General features: G+C 27.3%; 2 protein-coding genes and 3 pseudogenes across 3 annotated transcripts; 3 read left to right on the top strand and 2 right to left on the bottom strand.

Annotated features, from left to right (window-relative positions):
- Window positions 1-489: 489 nt before the first annotated feature.
- Window positions 490-2218, top strand: LOC149061642 (uncharacterized; annotated as a pseudogene). Its single transcript, XR_016189302.1, has 2 exons — window positions 490-536; window positions 1542-2218. The product of XR_016189302.1 is annotated as an uncharacterized LOC149061642 (transcript).
- A 2200-nt stretch (window positions 2219-4418) lies between these two features.
- On the top strand, window positions 4419-5113 carry LOC149061641 (uncharacterized; annotated as a pseudogene).
- A 2937-nt stretch (window positions 5114-8050) lies between these two features.
- LOC149061640 (uncharacterized) lies at window positions 8051-10277 on the bottom strand. The gene is made up of 2 exons (XM_089217861.1): window positions 10142-10277; window positions 8051-10076 (listed from the first exon to the last, which is right to left on the bottom strand). Exons 1-2 carry the CDS (start codon window positions 10150-10152, stop codon window positions 8072-8074), a joined length of 2016 nt encoding a protein of 671 aa, XP_089073987.1. The 5' UTR covers window positions 10153-10277; the 3' UTR covers window positions 8051-8071.
- Window positions 10278-11064: 787 nt separating this feature from the next.
- LOC149061639 (uncharacterized) lies at window positions 11065-12783 on the top strand (annotated as a pseudogene).
- A 624-nt stretch (window positions 12784-13407) lies between these two features.
- On the bottom strand, window positions 13408-15767 carry LOC149061638 (uncharacterized). The gene is made up of 3 exons (XM_089217824.1): window positions 15531-15767; window positions 14950-15364; window positions 13408-13512 (listed from the first exon to the last, which is right to left on the bottom strand). Exons 2-3 carry the CDS (start codon window positions 15276-15278, stop codon window positions 13485-13487), a joined length of 357 nt encoding a protein of 118 aa, XP_089073950.1. The 5' UTR covers window positions 15279-15364; window positions 15531-15767; the 3' UTR covers window positions 13408-13484.
- Window positions 15768-23092: the final 7325 nt, after the last annotated feature.

Raw genomic sequence — 23092 nt, 5'->3', positions numbered from 1 at the left:
TATTTGGTTTTGTGTAAATTAAAATCCATCATCTACAGTTCTACTGTAGTACCTACTGTCTTCAGTTGTTCACTCGCGTTTTGTAGGCAGCGGTTGAGTAGTTTTCTCTTAAAATGTATATGGATGATATAGAAATTCGTTTCAAATACGATGAATGTATTTATGTTAAATATTTAAACATAGTTACAGTTTGTACATCATTCGACATGCGTAAGTTTACTATTAGTCTTAGAAAGTTGGAATTATATTCATATTTAATTATCATTATTATCAGATTTGGGTGATGATTTGTTAACTGCAAATATTGCATCTCTATTAATGGATGATCATGTAGAACTAAAGGAAAATGAAGTCGTTGGTATTGAGATCCCTGAATGGTGAAAACTTATAATGCAATTATTACAATAAAAAAACCTGTATCAGTGTATGACATGACAGAGTAATCTCCTGTTTTAGGAAAATGGAATATGAATTCATTTAAAAAAATATTCAAACCCATTTAAAAAAAAATGAAAAATCAGAATCCATCATATCAAGTACGTATCAATTTTATTTATTCTATAACTATATTTTGTTTTACACTAACTGTATCCACTATAATTGTATACGTCTTATAGGCAGTGGTGGATCAAACATTTTGAGTCTTTGAAGTAAATTGTATATTTAAATATTTTTACCACCATCCCCTTCATATTACACCAAAGTGATATTAGATTATATATTTGAGATATTTTGTGTATTTTCAAGGTCTTACCAATATCAGGTCTCACCCATATCAGACATGAAGCATTTGCTTCAAATAGTCCTATACATGGCTTATTCTAAAACGCAGTTGGGCTTATTTTGTGTATTTGGAAAAGCTAAATGCGCTCTTGATAATCGATTTTTGTGTTTTTTTATAATTTATTGTTATTGTATTACTAAGATAAGACACCAAATAACCAAATAATAGTTGTTTCTAAATAGGTATTAATGTGTTATGAGTTATTGCAATAAAAAAACCTACCTACTTAGTACATTTATACTAATAGTTAAAAAATATAAACTATATTTGTTATTAGAAATCGTAGGCAAAATTCTACTCTATAGAGTCTGGGTTTTCTAAGACTACGTAATAACAAATTTTTCTTAAAATTTTTTTTTAGTCTATTTAAATATATTACCAGGTAGGTACTCATAGATAAAAAGAATTTTATATACAATATGAAGATAAATATAACTGAGTTTAAATTAATCTAGAAATATAAAATTAGAAATTTTCAATTAGTCTTTAAAATAATCAGGCAAAATATTTCATTTATTTAACTAATATTCAGTGCAAAGCCTGACATTTTTGATTTTTTACCAATTGTATGTTTAAATTGCTCAATTGGGCATAAGTTAATTATAATACATAAATAAATATGGATTTAAAGTTAACTATATGATACTTTGACCTACTCAGTTCATATATATATTATATATATAGGTTAGGTTAGGTTAAATATATATAAATAAATTATGGATATATTTTGATGAATATAAAATTAAATTATTTACAGTAAAACCATCATCAAATTATGATATATCACTAGATTTAAATCAGTCCTCTAAAGATATAGTTATGAACGTACAAGACACTAAAGTTTGGACAGCAAGAGCTATAAAATTACTTATAGAAAACAGAGGAGATGCAGAGCAAGACTTTAATAGCAACAAAAAAAACCATAAAATTTAGGATAAAATATCAAGCAAATTAAATGAAAGCGGAATTGCTGTTTCAGGATCGAATTGCAACATTAAATTTCGAAACCTTATGTCAACATTTAGGGACAATGTCCGCAGAGCTAACAAATCCAGAGAAGGTTGTATAAACTGGGAGTACTACAGCTTGATGAACAAATATTTTGGTAAAAAAGACTCGGTTAAACCCAAGCAAAGTACTCTTAATGAAAGTTCCCTACCAAACACTAAAAATTCAAAATATGATACACCTGGATTTGTCACATCTAGGTCTCTTCAAAATTCAAAATCGACAACACGTATTGAAGACAGTTCAGATGATGAACTTAAAGAAGTGATGCCTAAGATCAAGAAAAAAAAAACTTTCCAGGAAACGCTTTTAGAAGAAATGAAAGAGGACCGAAAGTCTCGAAATGATTTCCAAAAAAAATTAAAAGATTTCATGGATATGTTAATTAAAATAGAAACAGCAAAACTCGATAAAATGAATAAATAAAGTTTTTATTGTTTTAAGTATACTGAATACTTGTTTAATAGTTATTCTAATTTATAAAACAAATTAAGGTATTTATATTTTGTTATGGAGTTTCATACTATCTGTTATTAAGAATTTTTTCAGTTATTTGTTTTTGTTTTCGTTTTATATTTACACAGTAATAAACAATTTATTTTAAATGTATACATAATACGTACATAATACATAATTCAATTGTTTTTGTTGTAAATAAAATATAATAATAATATAATAAAATATATTATAATCTAAATTATTTATAATTATTATTAGATTTAGGACAATAATTGGTTTCCATGATAGCCTGGTTTTAAATTTAGATTTAAATGTAGGTAATATATGTCTCAATCTTCAAAAAACCTACAACAAAAGAGTAGAAATATTTGTGTTAGAAAAAAGTATACAAATAAATTAAACAGTCCACTTTTTTAATAAATTACCTAAGAGACAATTCATTTCTTTTGTCTATACCATTTCTTTGTGTGACTACTATTGGAACATCTAGATTTTGATGAAATTCATCAGTTTGAATGTCAAAGTCTTGGTCATTATCTTCAATCTCAAATAAGTCATTGTTCTTAAGAGCCAAATTATGTAAAATACAAGCACCAGTCACAATAAGACTCATTAATTCAACTGACTTTGATTCTAGTGACCTGAAAATTGAGTAATGTTTTTAGTTTTCTTCTGGTACCTTTATTATATTTAATATCATTATAAACTAAATAAACTGCATAATAAACTTATAATAAACTATATTAAATTAAAAATCATTACTTGAGTCTTCGAAAACGCCCTAGTAACAATCCAAAAGCTTATTCAATAACCACTCTAGTTGAACTTAATCTTTTATTGAATAATTTTTCTCTATCTGACAATATGTGGGTAGCCTTGTATGGTACTAAAAGGTTCTCGAGTAATGGAAACGCAGAATCACCAAGAATATGAAGATTTTTATAAATCATTTCTTGAGGATTGTTTATTAAAGTTTCTCTTAATAAAGAATTTTTAAAAACTCTAGCATCATGCGAACTCCCGGGCCACCTAGAAAATATGTAGATAAACTCTAAATGAGCATTACAAACGAATGGCGGACATTTTCCCCCCGGCTGTTTTCGGCGTAGTAGGACATTTTCCCCCGATAAATTTTTGGATGCGGACGTTTTCCCACCGTATTTTTTTCTATTATTTACCTTCGAATATAAAATTATTATCCTTAACACATATTTTTTAGCTTTTGTTCATATTTATTTTTTTTATTTTTGTAAAAACTGTACGTTAACTAAAAAGTCTTTAATCTTAATTTCAATAAAAAAAATATTAAATAAATAATATTTAAAACAAGTTAAGTAAAAATATAATTTTAAATAAAAGTAAAATAGTAGTATACTAATATTGAATTAGATGGTTAACATTGAAATCTAAAATTGTGTCCAAACCTCAGTCAGTTACTAAGACTATTAAGATAACATTCTATACAATCTTACATCGTTATGAGGATTGAGTCAATATTTTATATCAAAACTGTTCAAAGCAGTTTAGTAGTGGTTTAGTGGTTATAGTGGTTATATACATTTTAAAATAAGAATTATTGTTGTACATTTTTGTTTTGTGATCATGGATAAAATACAAATTCTTAAAACAAACAGAGGAGGTTTAAAAATTGTTTTTAAAGACTATATGTATACAAAACAAAAAAATCTTGCCAATAACAAAATTAGATGGGAGTGTGTGGAAAAGAAAAAGAAAAATTGTAAAGGTAGTGTAACAACTGATCAAATGATTGTCAATGTATTAAAAAATATTGGACACGAGAACCATCCACCAGTCCAAGTAGAAGTAACAAAAGTCATGTTGAATATGAATACTAAGGACCAAGACAATTTTGATACTCCTTCCAGACTTTTCGCAGTAGAACCGTCTAATTTATCAAACGAAGCAATGATTTTATTAACAGAAGAAAAATCGGTCAAAAGATCACTAAGAAGAATTCGAAATAAAAAGTATCCTTCGCTATGCCCTTTATCGGAATTAAAAATAAATGGTATTTGGACTACTACGGGAGGGCCCGAACCAAAACCGTTTTTATTATTTGATAATGAAAACAATACCAATCGAATAATTGTTTTTGCATCTCCAGAAGGAATGTTAGAGTTTTTAAAATCGGTCAAATGGTGTATGGATGGAACATTTTTTACTTGTCCTAAAGAATTTTATCAAGTATACATAATTCATGCATGTATTAAAAACACATCGGTTCCGCGTGTTTATGCTTTATTACAAAGAAAAACTAAAGATATCTACGTTGAACTTTTATCAACACTTAGAAGTATGTTGTCTGAGTTGAAATTAAAAACTATAAGTATTGACTTTGAACAATCCATGATTCAAGCTATTAAATTAGTATTTGTCGACGTTAATATTCAATGTTGTTTCTTTCTAAAAGTATTTGGCGTAAAGTTCAAAACATAGGATTGGCTACAAAATATAAGGAAAATGAAAATGTTCGTCAAATAGTTGGCATGTTGAAAGGTTTAGCTTTATTGCCTCTGAAATATGTTAAGAAAGGTATGTAATATTATATATTATGTTAATAATATTATTACCATTACTTCTATTATAATTTATAATATATATTTTGTTGTATTTATTGGTTAGGTATGTCTGTGCTGTATGATTTATCAAATGACCTCAATGGTCCAGATATTGATGAACTATTGTTGTACTTTGATAGAACATACGTCAATGGAACTTACAAGAGAACTACTACAAAATCAAATGGTTTGTCATTATGGCGGTCTTCACCGATATTTCCACCTTATTTATGGAATGTACATAATGCTACAAAGAAAAATACAGGTAGAACAAATAATTTAAGTGAAGGTTTCAATAATAAATTTAAAAGTTTGATAAGAACTCAGCATCCAAATATTTGGATGTTCATTGAAGCACTTCAGAGATCAAATTCACTAGCAAATATTAAATTATTAAATATTCAAACGGGTACAGTTTTTACAAAAAAAAAGATTAAATATGAAAAAAGACTAAAAAATATGTGTTTAGGAATAACCAATGAATCAGAAATAAAGAATTTTTTACAAACTGTATCATTTTTATGTCGACATTTTTAGTTATTAATTATATTTTGTTTATACAATCTTTTTTTATTTTTAAGTCGGATTTTTAATTACTAATTATATACTGTTTATACAATCTTTTTTTATTTTTATGTCGGATTTTTTGGCCAGTTGTATTGTACTATATTATATTATTTAGACAATCTATTCAAAATTATATTTTTACTTAACTTGTTTTAAATATTATTCATTTTTTTTTTTATTGAAATTAAGATTAGAGACTTTTTAGTTAACGTACAGTTTTTACAAAAATAAAAAAAATAAATATGAACAAAAGCTAAAAATATGTGTTAAAGATAATAATTTTATATTTGAAGGTAAATAATAGAAAAAAATACGGGGGGAAAATGTCCACATCCAAAAATTTATCGGGGGAAAATGTCCTACTACGCCGAAAACAGCCGGGGGGGAAATGTCCGGATACCATTACAAACAGCCTAAGAATTTAAAAATAAATAATTAGGTTTTTTCTTAAATATAATTTATACCAGTAGAACAATTGACTGGAACATTTCGCGGTTGGTATAGTCACTCCTTTTAGCTTTTGCTGAATGCATGCGTATATGGCAGCCGTCAATACATCCAATAGAATTTGGTACATAATTAATTCGTAAGTTTTTAAAATCTTGTACAGTTTCTTAAACAAAAACAATTGAATTAAATTATGTTAATGATTACAAAAAATCATGATCTACTTGTTTCTGAACTTCCTCTAGGCCATATTATGAATTCATCAAGAAGGTTTGACAGTGCACGTACATATATTTTATGTATAGTACGACACGCATTCCCTCTATTTAACCCGAAACGATCACCAACTTGACTGTAAAATGGTCAACAAAAATAAATATTATTAAATAATACCTACCAAAATAAATAATTTTTGTTAATTACCGAAATGTCTCAGTGTTACTTAAGTACCAAATAGTCATTAGAGTAGCTTTCTGAAAATCAATCCCAGGTCTTCCTGCTTTTATATTGTGAGACTTATACAAAGGTTGCATTTTACACATTAAGACCTATATTACAAATTATATAAAAAATAATAATAAATAGTAAACATGAAGTATTTTCTAGTAATAATATTATAAATATTATATAGGTAAATGTAATTTAGTTACCTCTACTGAATTTCTCGTGAATTTCTCTGAAATGACTTTTAAAATCAATGTCATCATATTATAAACTTGTCACTAACATGAAATTTGTGATACGAGTTTTCGCATTTTTCGAGATCAGTTGAATTAATAACTTTTTCTTTTTATCTAAAGATTTATTTATATTTTGTAGGTGATTTAAACTAAATAATAACACTAAATTATTATTCATTCTGAATTCTGATTTAATTAAATTAATTCAATTAAATGCTTTATTAGTATAATTACAGTAAAAATATTTTGATATAAAATATCAATGAACCACACAATTGATAAGACAATTATAATAATTCTGGTTACTGCGGTTAAAAGAATTAACCAACATGTTTCAGCGTTTTAACAAAAAAAGCGTTCCTAAATTATTATCAATCCACTGAACAATCCGCTGACCACTAGATTAGATGATGAATTTAGGAACACACGGATTCCGTTTAACCGTGGATGGTACAACTCGGCTGTCCAAAAACATAACACAGTAACTACGTTTGACAACATTTTACAGGAGAGCAATATCAGTAAATACCAAAAGGCCGCTATCTATCTCATAAAATTTAAACCTGAAACCTCACTTATCAATGAATTAGGACCATTTTCTACATTTTTTGATATCAATAATTTGTCATTTTCTGTTTGTCAAGGAGTTAAGACAGTTACTTTGTTTTGATTTTGATAATGGTAGAAAATAAAATAGTATGATAAAATTAAAAACACAGCAATGGCTTTTACTGTGTTTTAATTTTGGTTTTCAAAACATAAATAAATGATATTAAATCTGAATAAAACTCTAATATTAAATTATAAGTGATAATTTAATTGTTTAATATGAGTTTATATTATTAAAGTAAATAGCCATAACAAATATTATGTTAACATATTGTTATAATAAGCAGTCTTTATTTATAATTGAAACATTTTAAAAGTATCACAATGAATGAATCAATTGACAGTGTTACATTTTGGCAGTCTTTGCAAATTTAAACAACAACTTATTTTCAATAAAAATATCATGAACATATTATAAACTTATTTAAATATTAAAAAACACAGCTTTCAATATTTTAATTTATTAGAAACAATAAATAACTCATAATCATAAAAGTATCACAATTAATTAATAAATTGACAATGTTACATTTTGGCAGTCTTTGCAAATTTAAAAAACAACTTATTTTCAATAAAAATATCATGAACATATTATAAACTTATTTAAATATTAAAAAACACAGCTTTCAATATTTTAATTTAGTAGAAACAATAAATAACTCATAATCATAAAAGTATCACAATTAATTAATAAATTGACAATGTTACATTTTGGCAGTCTTTGCAAATTTAAACAACAACTTATTTTCAATAAAAATATCATGAACATATTATAAACTTATTTAAATATTAAAAAACACAGCTTTCAATATTTTAATTTAGTAGAAACAATAAATAACTCATAATTATAAAAATTTAAAATATCAAATATTTACATAATTATAATGTCTGTATATCAAACTATTAACTACCTAAAACATTTTAAAAATTACTAATTATTAATTACATTCATTAATGAAAGTATCAGACAAATCAATATTTTCAACCAAGTCAGTTGAAGTCAACGAGACTGGAAGTTCAGTCCAAAATAGTTCTCTATTAGCTGGCATCAATGGGACTAATTTTTCAATTATATCTTTTTTTTTAGTTGGAGGTATTCCTCTGTTTTGTATAATTATGTTTGGCTCATAACTGGTAATGTTTTTTATGAATTTTTTTTGTAAAAAGTCCAGTTCCTGAAGAATTTCATTATCAAAGTCAGTTGAATAAAACATTGTAACAGAACCTCTTTTAAATTTAGCCATTACTATATCACCTAGTTTAAAATTTTTAAGTGGGTCAGATTTAATGTTTGTAGTTCTTTTTTTACTTGTCCATTGTCTGAATTTTTTTTGATCAATTATATCTAAATTCTGCCTGCTAGCTTTAATTGTATTTTTTAGGTCATCATAATCGTAAATATTTCTAACTTTCTTTATTTTTGTTTCTATATTTCCATGTACTCCATCTGCTGACATATGAGTGTGACCTTTTGTTAAATATTTTAAAGTTACACTTTCTACAGAATTATGATTGGAATTTAAAATACAAACTAATGCTGTAAATAGAATCCAATTCTTATTTTGACCTGTACAATTGTCACACCAAAATATAAAATCAATCGCATCCCTTTCATGTTCGATTAGGGCTAATATAGAGTCTGTAATATTTTCACCCTTTCTTCCTGCTATTGCTTCATGCCAGAGTACACAAATGCTATTCCCTTTTGGTTTTAAAGAAGCAAATGTTTCATTAAAGACAACAAGTCTACTAGTAAAAAAACATGTCTTTGATTCTGGTAGAATTGGAAGCAAAAGAACTTTTTGAAGATCCATAGAATATACTCTGGTTGTTATTATATTTATATTAGCATCCATTTTGTACAAGTAATTTGCTTTTGATGCTTTTGATTTATGTTTTTCCAGCTTAGTTTTTATCACTTCTATTTCATCTTCAACTTGTGAATTTTCAATTTCGTTCATGAAAGTAAAACAATCTTCACACTTATCTGAGTTAGGTTTTTTTAGTGAAATATTTAACATTTTTAGAACACTTCTATATGATTCTTGTGAGATACATTTTCCATTTTGTGTGCAAAAATCCAAGTACATTTTATTCACTGTTAATTCTCGAGGTAAATACAATATATTAGGGGCATTGTGCCTTCGGTAGTGACTACTACAAGGCTTGAAAGTTTTAATATGGTCAATTACTACTTGTCTGTCAAACATTTTTGAATTATTGTGTAGACCTCTATTTTCTTTTACTTTTGATGAACAAGGATTATTGTTAACATCTTTTAAGTATTTACAAAGTTCAGTCACAATTGAGTCATTTGAATAACCAAAAGTGTTCAAAAATGTTGATTTACAAACCCGAATTTGATCATGAAGGTGCCCTGTAGGTAGGTGATACAATCGAGATGTGTTTCTGTTGAAATTGTCCTTAGAACTAACTACAGTACGACGTTTTATAGGTTTAATAGTTATTGATTTAGCTAAAAATTTTCTTCTATCGGTATAACATTGAGACCAGAAATCTGTCCAAATGCTTTGTCTATGATTCAGAGACAGTTCTTCGCTATGACACTGCATTCTACAAGAATCTGTACAAGTTATATCCCTGAATGGATGTTTAATTTTGGCTTTTTCAATTTTTGCCAGTTCTCTTTTGGAATTCATTTCTAACAAATCTTTTTTACTTAGTTTTCGGGATTTTGACATGGTTTCATCAGGTACATTATGAATATTAGTAGAATTCATAACAGGATCCAAATCTATTGATACCATACTTACATTATCCAATGAATCAATAATATAACTAGGGTCCAGTGTCTCATCATCAATTTCAATTGATTTTTCAAAAATAGTTTCTTCATCGACATAATTTGATTCTGTAGTTTGAATACTATAATCATGATCTAATAAACATGATGCCGCTGCAGATGCTGGTGAAAAGTAATTCCTTAAATATATAATACGACTTTAATATTATTTGAACATATTAAATAAATAGGGTACCAAACTTACTTGTTGTTCATGTTAAAAAATTAAGGCGACGTGTTGAAGAAAATATGATTCACTATTACAGTATACACTATATTATGTCTTGACTGTGTATGGGTCTAAGACCGTGACAGAATACTAGTTAACAACTTAGTACTAGTCAGGGCCAGTTGTACCGTCTCTGATTAAAGTTAACCGGAGTTTAATCGGCTGAATTTGCACGGTTAAATATCTGTTATCAGCTGTTTAACCGTTGACGGTACAACTGGCCCTTACCATGGACTAAGATATCTTAGTCCATGGCCCTTACTCTCGCACTATCATACATATCGTAATAGTTGAGAGCTACTATCACGATAGCGACTCTTGCGAGAGTAAGGGCCAGATTATTCATCGTGTAGACCCGGCTATAGTGTCTAGGACCCTGTCATGTGGCGCGCTCTATTTGTGGAACTTGGTAGTTGATATCTATGCCACTGCAATATAACATTTTTTTTATTTTTATTTTTAAAAGAAATTTACAATCTATACCTTAGGCACAATGAATAAATGTGAAACAGAATATATATAAGGTATCAAAACAATTAATATTAATAATAAAAACAGTTTACAATAAATTATATAGTACATGTTACGTTTGATGAGAGCAGCCACCCTGCCACCCATTAATGACACTCTTAATATTAACTATAAAAAATAGTCTACGAACTAGCCGGGATATTAATCATTATTTAGGCATATAAATTTTATATATATAGTATATACCAAATTATATATATTTATTATTTATTTATAATATGTTCATGATATTATTGATATTAACAAATAACCTAGTATTTGATATTAATCAAGATTCTAGACAATTAATCGAGGTGTGCAATATTTTATACCTCCATAATTATTTTTTTAACTGTGATCTTAAACTTATAAGTTGTAAGTTTGTAACAATGCCAAAAAGATGTTCATTTTGCAATTGTTTTACTTTGAATGTACCTACATTTCGTGTCACTAAAAAGCGCATTGAAAGTTGGTCATCAAAAACAAATAAACAGTAGTTCTAGTTCTAGGGTAAGTACTTATGACAATGATTAAGAAAAATCATGTAATAAATTATGATATTTCTTCTTGTAGACAATTTTAAAGGAAGGAGCTACTCCTCTACTAGTCAAGAGCCTTTCTAGTCTCGATGATAGTGTTGATGAAGTTATGGCCTTACCTCTTATACAAAATTCTCCTAATTATCTAGAATTAAAATCTAATAGTTCTGAACTGGTAAATATCAATAAAACTGTTGTAAAAATATTCTAAATACATATTTAAAAATAGTATTTAATTTATATAAGTATATTAAATTACCTATTTAAGTAAGTATATTAGAAAAAAAACTAATTTAATTCCTATTTGATTATACTATTAACTCATCAAGTATTAAGTAGGTACATAAATACTATAATCAGAAATACTAAAAATTATAGCAAAACAGTGTTGTTAAATAATAATAAATACATTATTTAACATAAAAATCAATTAAAATTATCTATATAATTTTATTTTTGGTAGCTTTATTTAGTATTTTATTATAACATTGAATTATTAACATTTAACACAAACATAAATCTAATATATATGATATTAATTTTTGATGGTTTGATTACTCAGTATGGTTCTTTCACATTTCCATGTACTGAACATAAAGATTATGTAATATCGTTTACAATAAAATATTATATTAATATGCGTTTAAGACAGTATACAAGGCAATCCAATCAATAAAAAGTCAAGGAAAATGCTAAAAATTAAAAATTATCCAAATTTTGTACATCTTAGAAATTTTAAACTATAATAATAAATTAAAATACCTATGTTTTGACATTATAGTTTTTTTTATGAATTACAAACTTTGACAAGTATAGCGCGCTACCTGGCTGGGTCCCGGACATCAACTGCACATTTATTATCGTGTTAAATAATGTGAGTTGCATGGGGCTGCATAACACACAGACTACACAATAATCTAAATGTGTATAAATATGTTGTGATGTGTCATGTGTGCGCGTGCGTCGGTTGTCGACGGGCCATATGCCTAATGCCTATATAGAGCTCATCATTATTTTATTGTAGTGTTGTGACGACAACACACCGTATTGGTAATTTCTGTAATATTTTTATATGTTTCATTTTTCCACAACCAGGGCTGGGCATTAACGAGTTAAAAAGTTAAATTTAATTTACTTTTAACTAAGATACTTAACGAGTTATTTTTTTTCCGGGTACCAGGTATTCTGGGGTAAAAATCACCGGGTACTGGGTACTGTCCAAGCAACTTTTAATAATTCGCCAGGTAACGATTATTAGTCGGGAACTGAATATGATATCGGGTACCCGGAACACCTCTATTAGATATAATGTAAGGAAATCAAAAAAAATTACAATTGGCCATGGCCTTCGAGTTGGACAAATCTGTCGTTATACAACAGAATAGCTGTAACTAATATGTGATAGTAAAAGTTAATTTTAAAATTTTGTAGGAGATCTACTACTGGATCATCACGGGATTTAATGATTCATATACAAAATGTGTTATTTTTTGCCGAGTTCAAACTTGTTCCAATGGAAAACTATCTTCAACATCCAATTCATTAGCCAATTCTCTTGCTTTTTTTTAGAATTTTTTCAACGTTTTCATCAGTATACGATATTCTTGTAAAAATGTTTAGATTTGTTCAATTGATAAATTGTTTTTGAAATATTTAATGATAAGCACGATAATACAATGTTAAAATTAAATCTTAAAATAATAATGTACAGTTTTTACTTTTTTAGATTCTGAACGAAGTGATGAATGTATTGATTTAACAATGATATGTGTTTTTATATAATATATAATAATATAATTATTATTATTATTAAATAATATATATTATATATTTTAAATTTTTTCATAATGACGTCAAAAACGCTGCCTTTAAAAAAAATGTTTTTGATGCCTACGTTGCCTATGCCAGGACGCCACACCGGCATGTGTTGTCTCTGTCTTACAAACGTATAACATGGCAAAATCTGTTTAGCGCGGGACAACTTTATTCCCTTTGTATTTATAGAAGAATTGCCAAAATTCCACAACGCGTAGGTAAGAACATTATCTGTGTCATAGCGTCGTTATTTTTTTGATAACATAAATATAATTAAAGTTATAAGCCACATAAACAGATTACCAGAGATAAATTATTCTTATGTTATACATTTTAATTTTTTGTTTTTATAACTATGTTTAATAAAATATGTTATACCTCAGAACAAAGATACCAGAGATCATATTTTATATTATTATTTTTAAAAACATGTTGTAGGTGAGTATTGCTTAACACTAATCATTTTGTTGATGTGTGATTAATCTGAAACAAAAAACAAGAAAAAGGTTAGATAATTCAATGGTACTCTAAAATAAACCTAGATTATATTCAACAAACATCTAATAATATCAACAAAAATAAATATAAAAATTGTGACTGGAAAGATCTCTCAATAAAAAATTATGATATTAATGATTCTATTTTTTTTTTTTTTTTTAGACATAATTGAAACAGTTGAAATAACTAATTATATCAAAAACATTAAGAATAATTCTTCTTATTATGAAGGTTCCTTGTCGAAAACCACATTTAAATTTTTGCAATTAAAAAATAATAATACTCATTTAAAAATTAAATTATTTATTTTACATTTTGTAAATGTATTAACAAAAAATGTGAAAATGTTTGCCCTTCTATTTTTAAGACATAATATATAGTTATATATAATTAGGTCTGTATATTGACAATTGTCTAAAATGGAAATATTATCGTTAAAAAAATATTTACTAAGTTGTACCATTGAACTAATTGAAGATATAGATACAACACTACACTTGTACGAAAATTACAATTTAATACGTAAACATACTTGTAATTGTAAAACAAATGTATACTTTTGAAAATAGAAATTATTGGTGTACACATTTTTATGATTTTCTGTTAGTGTAATAATATAAACTTGCACTACCACATTTCAAATACAGTAGTGCAATTGCTACATTTGTACCACTGTGATCATGAGACATAAAACATATGATCTACTTGTGAATTAGATTAAAGATTTTTTAAAACCATTAATTTGATAGAATAGATTATATTATTATGAAGTGAAAATGTATGCACTATGAAACTATTTCATAGCACTACAAGTCTCTACTATAATAACTATTATTTTTATACTGTTCACTAATACATGATAAATGTAGGTAATGCATTTTTTTAAATCCTATTATTATTTATTAATACAAATATTTTTTGTTAATTTATTATGTGATATGCAATCACACAATAATTGAGTAAAATGTTTTTATCGCACACAATATTATTATTATATTTTTGAAATATCAACTGCAATATTGAATACCTTCATAGGTACTTGTTAATTGGTAATTAATAATAATAAACAAATACCTATCTAACATTTCAATAAAAAATCATTCCTATTCTACTCGTTTTAAGCTCAATAGTCAATACTTATTTAACTAAACACAACCAATGGCTAGGGAGTGTCCAACTATTGCAATGTACATTTTTTGTTTTATACATTTTCCAACTATAGTTGGAAAATAAATAAAATATCGAAAAAAAAAAGAAAAAATTGAATAAAGGCAAACAAAAAAATTAAAAATAAATTTGATAGTACTAAAATTAATTTTCTTACAAATTCAAAGCTATTATGTAGGTACTTATATTTTCTATGAATATTATTCTGATTGTGCAATCAACTTATTAATATTATTATATTAAATCATAATTTACCTTTCAAAGTGACCATCTATTAACGCCTGCCGCCCACTGTTTTGCTGTGTTACTCTTCGATTAATGAGGTTTGGCGCATATTCAATTTCTATGTTATCCTGGGCAAGTATTTCTTCCCAAGGAGCAGGGAGTATCATATCAAAGCCTCTGGGGACTTCTTCTTCAGCTCTTCGAGCAATATTATGCAACACTAATGTTGCAGTGATGATAGGGAAAACACGCATCAGTTTTACTCGTAAACCTCCTTGCTCAAATAAAGCTCTTCTTTTTGACTCTCGAAATATTCTGCAGTCATGAGTGCTTCCATCATATCTTGCAACAACATCCATTACTTCTAAATTAGAGTTGCATATCGCCTGAACGTTTAACGAAAAATACCCTTTGCGGTTTCGTAAACGCTCAGCAGATTCTCCACCTGCAATTCAGAAAGAACGACCACCAACGTAAAATGTAACTATAATTGTAAAAATAACAATAAAATAAATACATTTATATTGTTAGAAAATTGTGTCAGCGGGTGTAATTACTGGTACCTACTAATAAGAAAAACAGGTATAAGTATTAATTATTTTTGTAAATACCTGGTGATTGCCACAACTTCACATGGGTACAGTCAATAGCACCGATGACTCTTGGGAACTTGGCTCTTCTGTAAAAATTTAACTGGGTCCGTCTTATTTCTTCTGGTGTTCCAGGAAATTTAATATATTGACAACGCAAGGACGTAATAGGTAGTACAACTAACTTTATGCACTATCCTATTTACTGTTGAGGAACTAAAGCCACATAGATCCCCTGCAGTGGTTTGAAAGCATCCAGTGGCATAAAATCGCAGAGTGCATACTAACTGATTTATCGGGGATATACAGTTATTTCTGTCAGAAAAAAAAACTGTTATACTTTGAAGACTTTTTGTTATCATAAGCTCTAATTTCACTGACTGACCTGTCTGTTTCATACTCGAGATGATGTTCTATTTTTTCCAGAATTGACAAAACTGTGGGTTTTGTCAGTCTGTACCTCGTAATGAAATCCAGACTATCGAAGTCTTCGGCCCTTTCCCGTATCCATCTTGGACGGCGGACAGCGAAAATTATGAAGTCGTCTTCGTCGTCTTCATCGTTTTCAAAACAAAGTTGAAACACACGTTTACGAGCTCGTTGCATTTTGTAAAAATATAAATATATTTGAAACCAAAAAACACATTTACAAAACACTTGAAGTTTAAACAAAATACAAAATCCTCACACAAAACAGAAAATATTTTGTTAATATTTTTTAAATATTTTAATAATTGATAACATTATTATCAATATCTCCGGAAACTAACCTTAAGAACGATAAACGGTCGAAATTGGGCGGTTAGTTCTTAATCATGATTCACGATTACGCAGCGGTTACGCTTAACCAGGTTTGGTGAAATCCAAAATCTCTGGTTATCAATATTAATCGTGATTAAGGTTAGTTAACCGCGATCAACTAAGTTGGTGAAATCGGCCCTTAGACGGAGACAACACATACGGCCCATACGGGTGTGGCGTCCTCTTAAGAGGCTGTTGTGGTAAAAGTTAAACTTATGCAACGCTCAAGAGATGGCGTAGTGCACCGTCTCACCGCCGTCGCGGCAGGCCGTAACCACGCCCATCGTCTACTTGACTGGGCCTGCGCGTCGTAATCGTGATTCGCGGGTGAGGTAGTGGTACATTATTATTATTTATTTCATAAACGGTCGTCTTGAACGGTTGAACGTTTCACGACGGGCCGTCAGATGTCAATGCATTATGCAGTTGACCGTTACGTACCTGCGTGCATCAATTGTATTACTTATATTTTCTCATGTACTGGCACGCGGCGCGCTTGCTTCTAACCCACAATTCACAATCTATTTATTAGTTAAAGCTCATGTAGTAGTTATTTGATGAAATATTTCAACTAATAAACAAGGCCTAGTGCGTACAAACCCGACTCCATCATATACAACATAACTCGATTTATATAATAATTATAATCTAATATTACTTTTTGAAATAGGTAGGTACATGTAAAATGATAAATTCATTACGATTTACGATTAAATAGATTTTTCAGTAAATTTAAGTAATAACTTATAGGTGACCTGAAGTAGGTACTTATCATTTCCATCTCTGAGCGTCTAAATAATATTTTTCTAAATCTCATGAACTCCTTGGAAAATACAAACACAATTCGTCGTGACAAATATTGTGGGCCGTGGTGGCCGTCGGTTAGCCGGTAGATTGCTGAATGCCACGCAAACCAGAAAATATTATTCAATATTATAATAATTAATAATTAATTATTTTTCAATTTTTAGGGTTCCGTACTTCAAAAGAAAAAAACGGAACCCTTATAACATCACTTTGTTGTCCGTCCGTCCGTCCGTCTGTCAAGAGCGTTTTTCTCAGGAACGCGTGGAGGTATCAAACTGAAATTTGTATATGATACTCAGGTCTACTGTCCCTGGAAGCTGTAGAAAAATCAACCTTCTAAGCCAACGCAATCAAAAGATACAGCCATTTAGGCCGCAAATTTCCGCAAATTTTCGAAACTCGCACGGGAATCAAAACCTACAGGGTACTTCCCGTGAACTTAGAATCTTGAAATTTCGTACGAAGTCACGTCATATAGTACAGATATAGGAAAAATTACGAAAACCGTAAATTTTTAGTTTCATCATATAAAAAAAAAATATTTTTTTTTTTTCAAATAATTTTAAACTTCTAATCCTTTTCCTCACGAACGCGTATTTATGATCCTCCAGCTTTCCATATTTTGATGTTATAAATTTAATTTTGCAATAAAAATACCATAACTATGACTCGATTGTCGTGATGGGTGAACTTTTACTTATATACCTACAGGTTTGTACGGACTACGGAACCCTCGGTGCGCGAGCCAACTCGCACTTGACCGGTTTTTTTACATTAGAAAACAGTTTACTTGCACTGTATTTTATAGAGTTTTCAAAATTTCAACCTCAATTTTAGATTCTAATAGCGGAACGATAAATGTATTATTAGTCTTACAATGTTATTGTACAAATTATTTTGAGTCGGAAATTATAAAAAAATTTTTTATTTATATCTAAGATTTGAAAATTTAATGCATGATTCCTAATAAGTTTTCCTACTTTTAACAACAACAAGAAAGGCATAACGGAGTCATATTAAAAAAACGTTTGAAATTCACATTTTTTCGTCATTGGATACTCTAATACTCACCTGTAAATAAACGAATTCTAATCAAACAATTTTTTTTTTATTGTAATTCAATAATGAATAACCCTAGATATTTAAAATTGAAATATTATTTGTTTATTTTATTATTTCCTATATATTATGACGAGAATTAAAAAATATCTTGGCCAAAATTGTTGATACTTTTTTGAATAATATAAAATAAAATAAGTTACAATTCTTTCGACATTGGATATTCACCATATCAAGTGCACTCACATCAAATTACACAAATTCTAATCGTAAGATTTTCTTATTTTGTTGTAATTTAAAAACGAATAACCGTAGATATTGTTTTTAACCAAATATTTACAAGAGCTTTTTCTATACATGATAGAAATGTATAATTTAAAAAATATGTTAACTCGTTTTGAGTTATTTATAGATATTTAAGACTTTCAATTTATTTTAGTTTTATTTCTATGTACAGTGGAGCCTTGATTATTTGAAATGAATTCTGTTCCCTTGCATAATCTAACCCAAGCAAAAGTATCCTTATTCCTTAGTAAATGGAACGAATTTAATTTCCCTCGAATTTCAACTTATGAATGTTCCACTGTACATAAAAAAAAAAATGTTTACATTGTCAAAAAACTTTTAAATCGAATACATCATTCCTCATAAGCTGTTATAATTTTAGTAAAAAATATTAAAGATACGTAGGTAATCACAATTTTTATTTATAAGCATTTAAAGTTCAGATTTTGACAATTTTTTTTTCGATCTACAGTTATCATAATATTATGTACCTATAGACGTGCACAAAAATATTTTTTCTGATAATTGATTATTACTTATTCAAGTTATTTGTGTTTTTTTTTGTATCTATCATCATCTTTTGGGAAAGTAAAAATGTTTCGGTTTTCTTCAACAGTACCTATATTTTCTTTTAGAAGTCATAACTCATAGTTGGTGCTTTGGGTGATCAAGCAGTGTCGGCTTGGCCATAGCCGCTGGGCCGCGAACGGGGCCAGCCCGCGTATTACCAAACCCTCTATAGCCCCAGAGCCAGTCTTTAATACGCAGTTTTCATTGGCCCATTTAAAATTCGCGCCAAATATTTTTAAATGATATTGATAAACATATTGATATTATATATTAAAGCATTTGTTTTGGTGATAATTATTTATTGATTTAATTATTATTTTATATTAATTATTGCGCCAAATATTTACATGATATTGATTATTTGATTATTATTTGACAAAACTGTAATAATAATATTTATATTAATTATATTATTATCATTAAATGAAAGATACTAATTAGTTATATTATTATAAAATAATATTTTATAGTTTTTAATATTTAATTTGGTATTTATTTATTGCAAGTAATATTCTTCAAGGATGTCTATTGATACAATAATTAAATATATTAATAATAAATATGTATCTGATATTGATTGGGCTAAATCAAATCCTGAAAAAAATGTTTTCTGTGTGCGAACAAATATTACAGATATAAGTTCTGCTAATAACTGGTTTGAATTATTTAGCGCTTGGTCAAATAGTAATTGGATACCTAGTAAATTTCGAGTTACAGAATCCTCAAAAGTAATTTTCTATATTTATTTTTTAATTTACAGTTTAATATTGTTATTTATTGTTGATAGTTTCTTAAACTAAAATATCTTAACATAACATTAAAACATAAGTAGTTACAGAACACAAGTTAATAATATAGGTTAATACGTATATCAGTATCAATAGTAAGACATTTTATTAGGTATTCAAAACTTCAAAATTTGATTGATGTTGATTGATAGTTGTTCTTAGATTTCAAGATTTGTAAAAAAATTGTATATATGAGTCCTGCAAATATTGAACAAATTGTATATTGAATATAATTATTGTAGTTTTGAAAAGTATGTGTTTAAAAGTGTAACCCACTTATGTCTGTAGACATTTATTTCTGGTTAATAATGTAAACATGTAGTTATGTGTTTTACCTTTTACTGATGAATAAATCATAACTGACTATTTTTAAGACAGCCACATCGCTTAATATAATAAAAAAATTAGTATGTAGTACCTATGGTACCTGCCTATTTATAAATATGATATACTGTTAAAGAATATTAAATTTAATCAAAAACGGTTTTAATTTTTGGTATGTTAATATTATTATGGTTCAACAGATACATTTTTTTTTTTATAATTATACCTACCTACTTTATATTTACTTGTGAATAAAGTTAGCATTTATGACTTTATGCTGGTCATGCAAGGACAGTAGACCCACCAAAGAATAGTATGGTAGATTCAAAAGTACAATTTTATAATACTCATCAAAAAGTGCAAATTAAAAATGTTTTTTACAGATCTATAATTTTTATTTTTATTTTAAACATGGTTAAAAATAATTTTCATCATCTAGTGACAAAATGATAGTTATTATTTCAAAAAATACCTACTTTTAAAATTGTTTTTAAGTACTTTTAAAAATACACTCATGCCAAAAAGTACTTAAAAACAATTATAAATACTTGTCATGAATTTGAAAATTTTTGAATTTAATTAATTTTGTAATTACTAATTTAAAATTGTAATGTTATACATTATAGCCTATAGGTATCGTCAAAACTTAATGCTGTACTACCTACTTAATTTTATACTGAAAAATAAAAAAATAAATGTTTATTATATTTTAATTCTGAAATACTTTAACAATAATATAATATGAAAAATACAAAAATAAAATTATACAATGATTGTCAAAAAATATTATATGATTATTTTGAATTTTAAAAAATATTTAAACAAGCTAGATAGGTATTTGATATTTAATTACGTCCAAGACAGCATTTAAAATACCTAATTTAAAAAGTGTTCTTAGTATAATTAATGTTACAATCTATCTTGCCATCTAACCATGTTTTATATTATATATTTATTGATTTCATGCTGAATTTGTATTTTTTTTTTTTTTTTTTGCCAATTAGTATTATTATTATTATATTATTACCTTACAATTTATTAGTTAATGGTTGTATTAATTGTATTAAATACTTAAATAAATATTAATGCAAACATTTATTTTAATTTATGTTGTGTTTACATTAAATAAATCATAAATATAATGATTTGTTTGTGTAATATGGGGGTGAAATTTTTTTTTCTTCTATTGTCTCCCTTGCTGAAAATACAATCAAGTACCATCTATGATAATTAGTTACTTAATATCTATGCTGAGGTATCTTTCTTTTTGGTAATTTCTAATAATATTTTATCATTTTTATCCATGTTTCTAACTAAGTATACACTTCTATTAACTAGATAGAATAATATTAAAGAAATGGAGTTGTCTAGTGTAATATTACATTATAATCAAAAATCAGGTTAGGTATTTTTTATATCCTGAATCATTTCCTGATTTCTAGATTATCCTGAAAAGTTTGAGTGTATTTTAAAATAATATTTTAATAATAAAACATTAGGGTTTTCATCAATTATAGAATAATACGTAGATATACTTATATAGTTACCTAGTATTACTAATAATTTTACTCCAAACCATCAGATAAATAAATACTTTAGATTTACAGTGGACACTATTTTGTTTTAATACCAAAAATGCTTTGTCATAATTAACACCTATTAAACATGTCATGTTAAATTTAATCAATAGTAAATAATAATATTGTATTATAATATTTAATAATAGTCAGTACCTAAATAATATTAATAAAAAGTACCTAATCACTAATAACATACACTTAGTAGTTAGTAAAAGAGTTCACGATTGAATTCTGTTAGAAGTATTTACTTTATAGTTTATTGATAAAAATTGTACAACATTATATTATTTTACAATTGCAAATTAATTGCATATTTGTATATTATGAGTATTAAATAAATTTAAACTGTTACTATAAACTGACTGTTCAGAATTGACCATACAAATAACATGCAAAATTATCTAAAACAAATTATAAACAATTTTAATCAAACTATTTTAGAGTTGTATTTCATAAGTATTGGATTTGTCAACATGCTTCAAGTTGATACTAAAACTTACACAATTCCAAGTCAATCAGATAGTACTATTATACATTCAATTAATACTGAAATTGAAGTATGTTCTTGTAAGAGTGGAATATCTGGAGCTTTTTGCAAGCATCAAGCATGGGTTCATCATGAACTTAAAATTCAATTGCCAAACAGTTTTGCAATAACAATGGAAGAACGATATGCATTAGGAAAACTAGCATTAGGAGATAAATGTCCTCCACCAGAGTTCTTTCTAGGTCTAAAAGAACAATTAATAACATCAATTAATGAAAACAATAAGCATCTTTCTATAATACCAGAAAATACAAACACTAATAAATCTTATGAGACACAACAGGAAAATATTGAAAATTTGGAAGCAGAAGGAATATTATTAGTCGACAATATAACAACACAAATTTCCACTGCAGATGTACAAATAATGGATGTTTCTAATTTAAAAAATCAAGCTGTTGAAACAGTTTCACAAGAATGGAATAGATTACACGACATGATTCCATCATTACCATCGACAATACTTGAAAAATTATGTACGCGACTAAAAAATATTCAAAATAGTCAACAATTTGTAGGATTTATTCATTCAGTAAATAAGACTGCAGCTTCACTAAATAGAAGAAAGGGAAAAATCGGGGTACAGCCTACTTCAATAAGTAGGAGAAAACAAGGAGTAACTCGTGGTTCAAAAAGGGTACCATCTGGAAGAAGACCAAAAGAATATGTCACTAAAGTAAAGCCTAAAAGACCAAACAATTTGGGTAAAAACCTATCAAATATTGTAATGAACTCTAAAAATCATTAGAGTTTATACAATAATATTTCTTTTTTTATTAATACAATGTCAGTAGTGTTACACTTACCTTATTTTAAGATGTA

Source organism: Diuraphis noxia, unplaced genomic scaffold, assembly GCF_037042655.1.
Source record: "Diuraphis noxia isolate RWA-SAM2 unplaced genomic scaffold, SU_Dnox_SAM2 contig0001, whole genome shotgun sequence".
NCBI lineage: Eukaryota > Metazoa > Arthropoda > Insecta > Hemiptera > Aphididae > Diuraphis > Diuraphis noxia.
Note: the sequence above shows the minus strand (reverse complement) of the source record. Positions and strands in the feature narration are given on the sequence as shown.

Coding starts and splice junctions, on each gene's coding strand:
- LOC149061638 (XM_089217824.1), bottom strand. CDS start 15,278: ATGGATGTTGTTGCAAGATATGATGGAAGCACTCATGACTGCAGAATA. Junction 13,513..14,949: donor ATAGATGGTCACTTTGAAAG/GTAAATTATGAT, acceptor TTTTTGTTTCAG/ATTAATCACACATCAACAAA.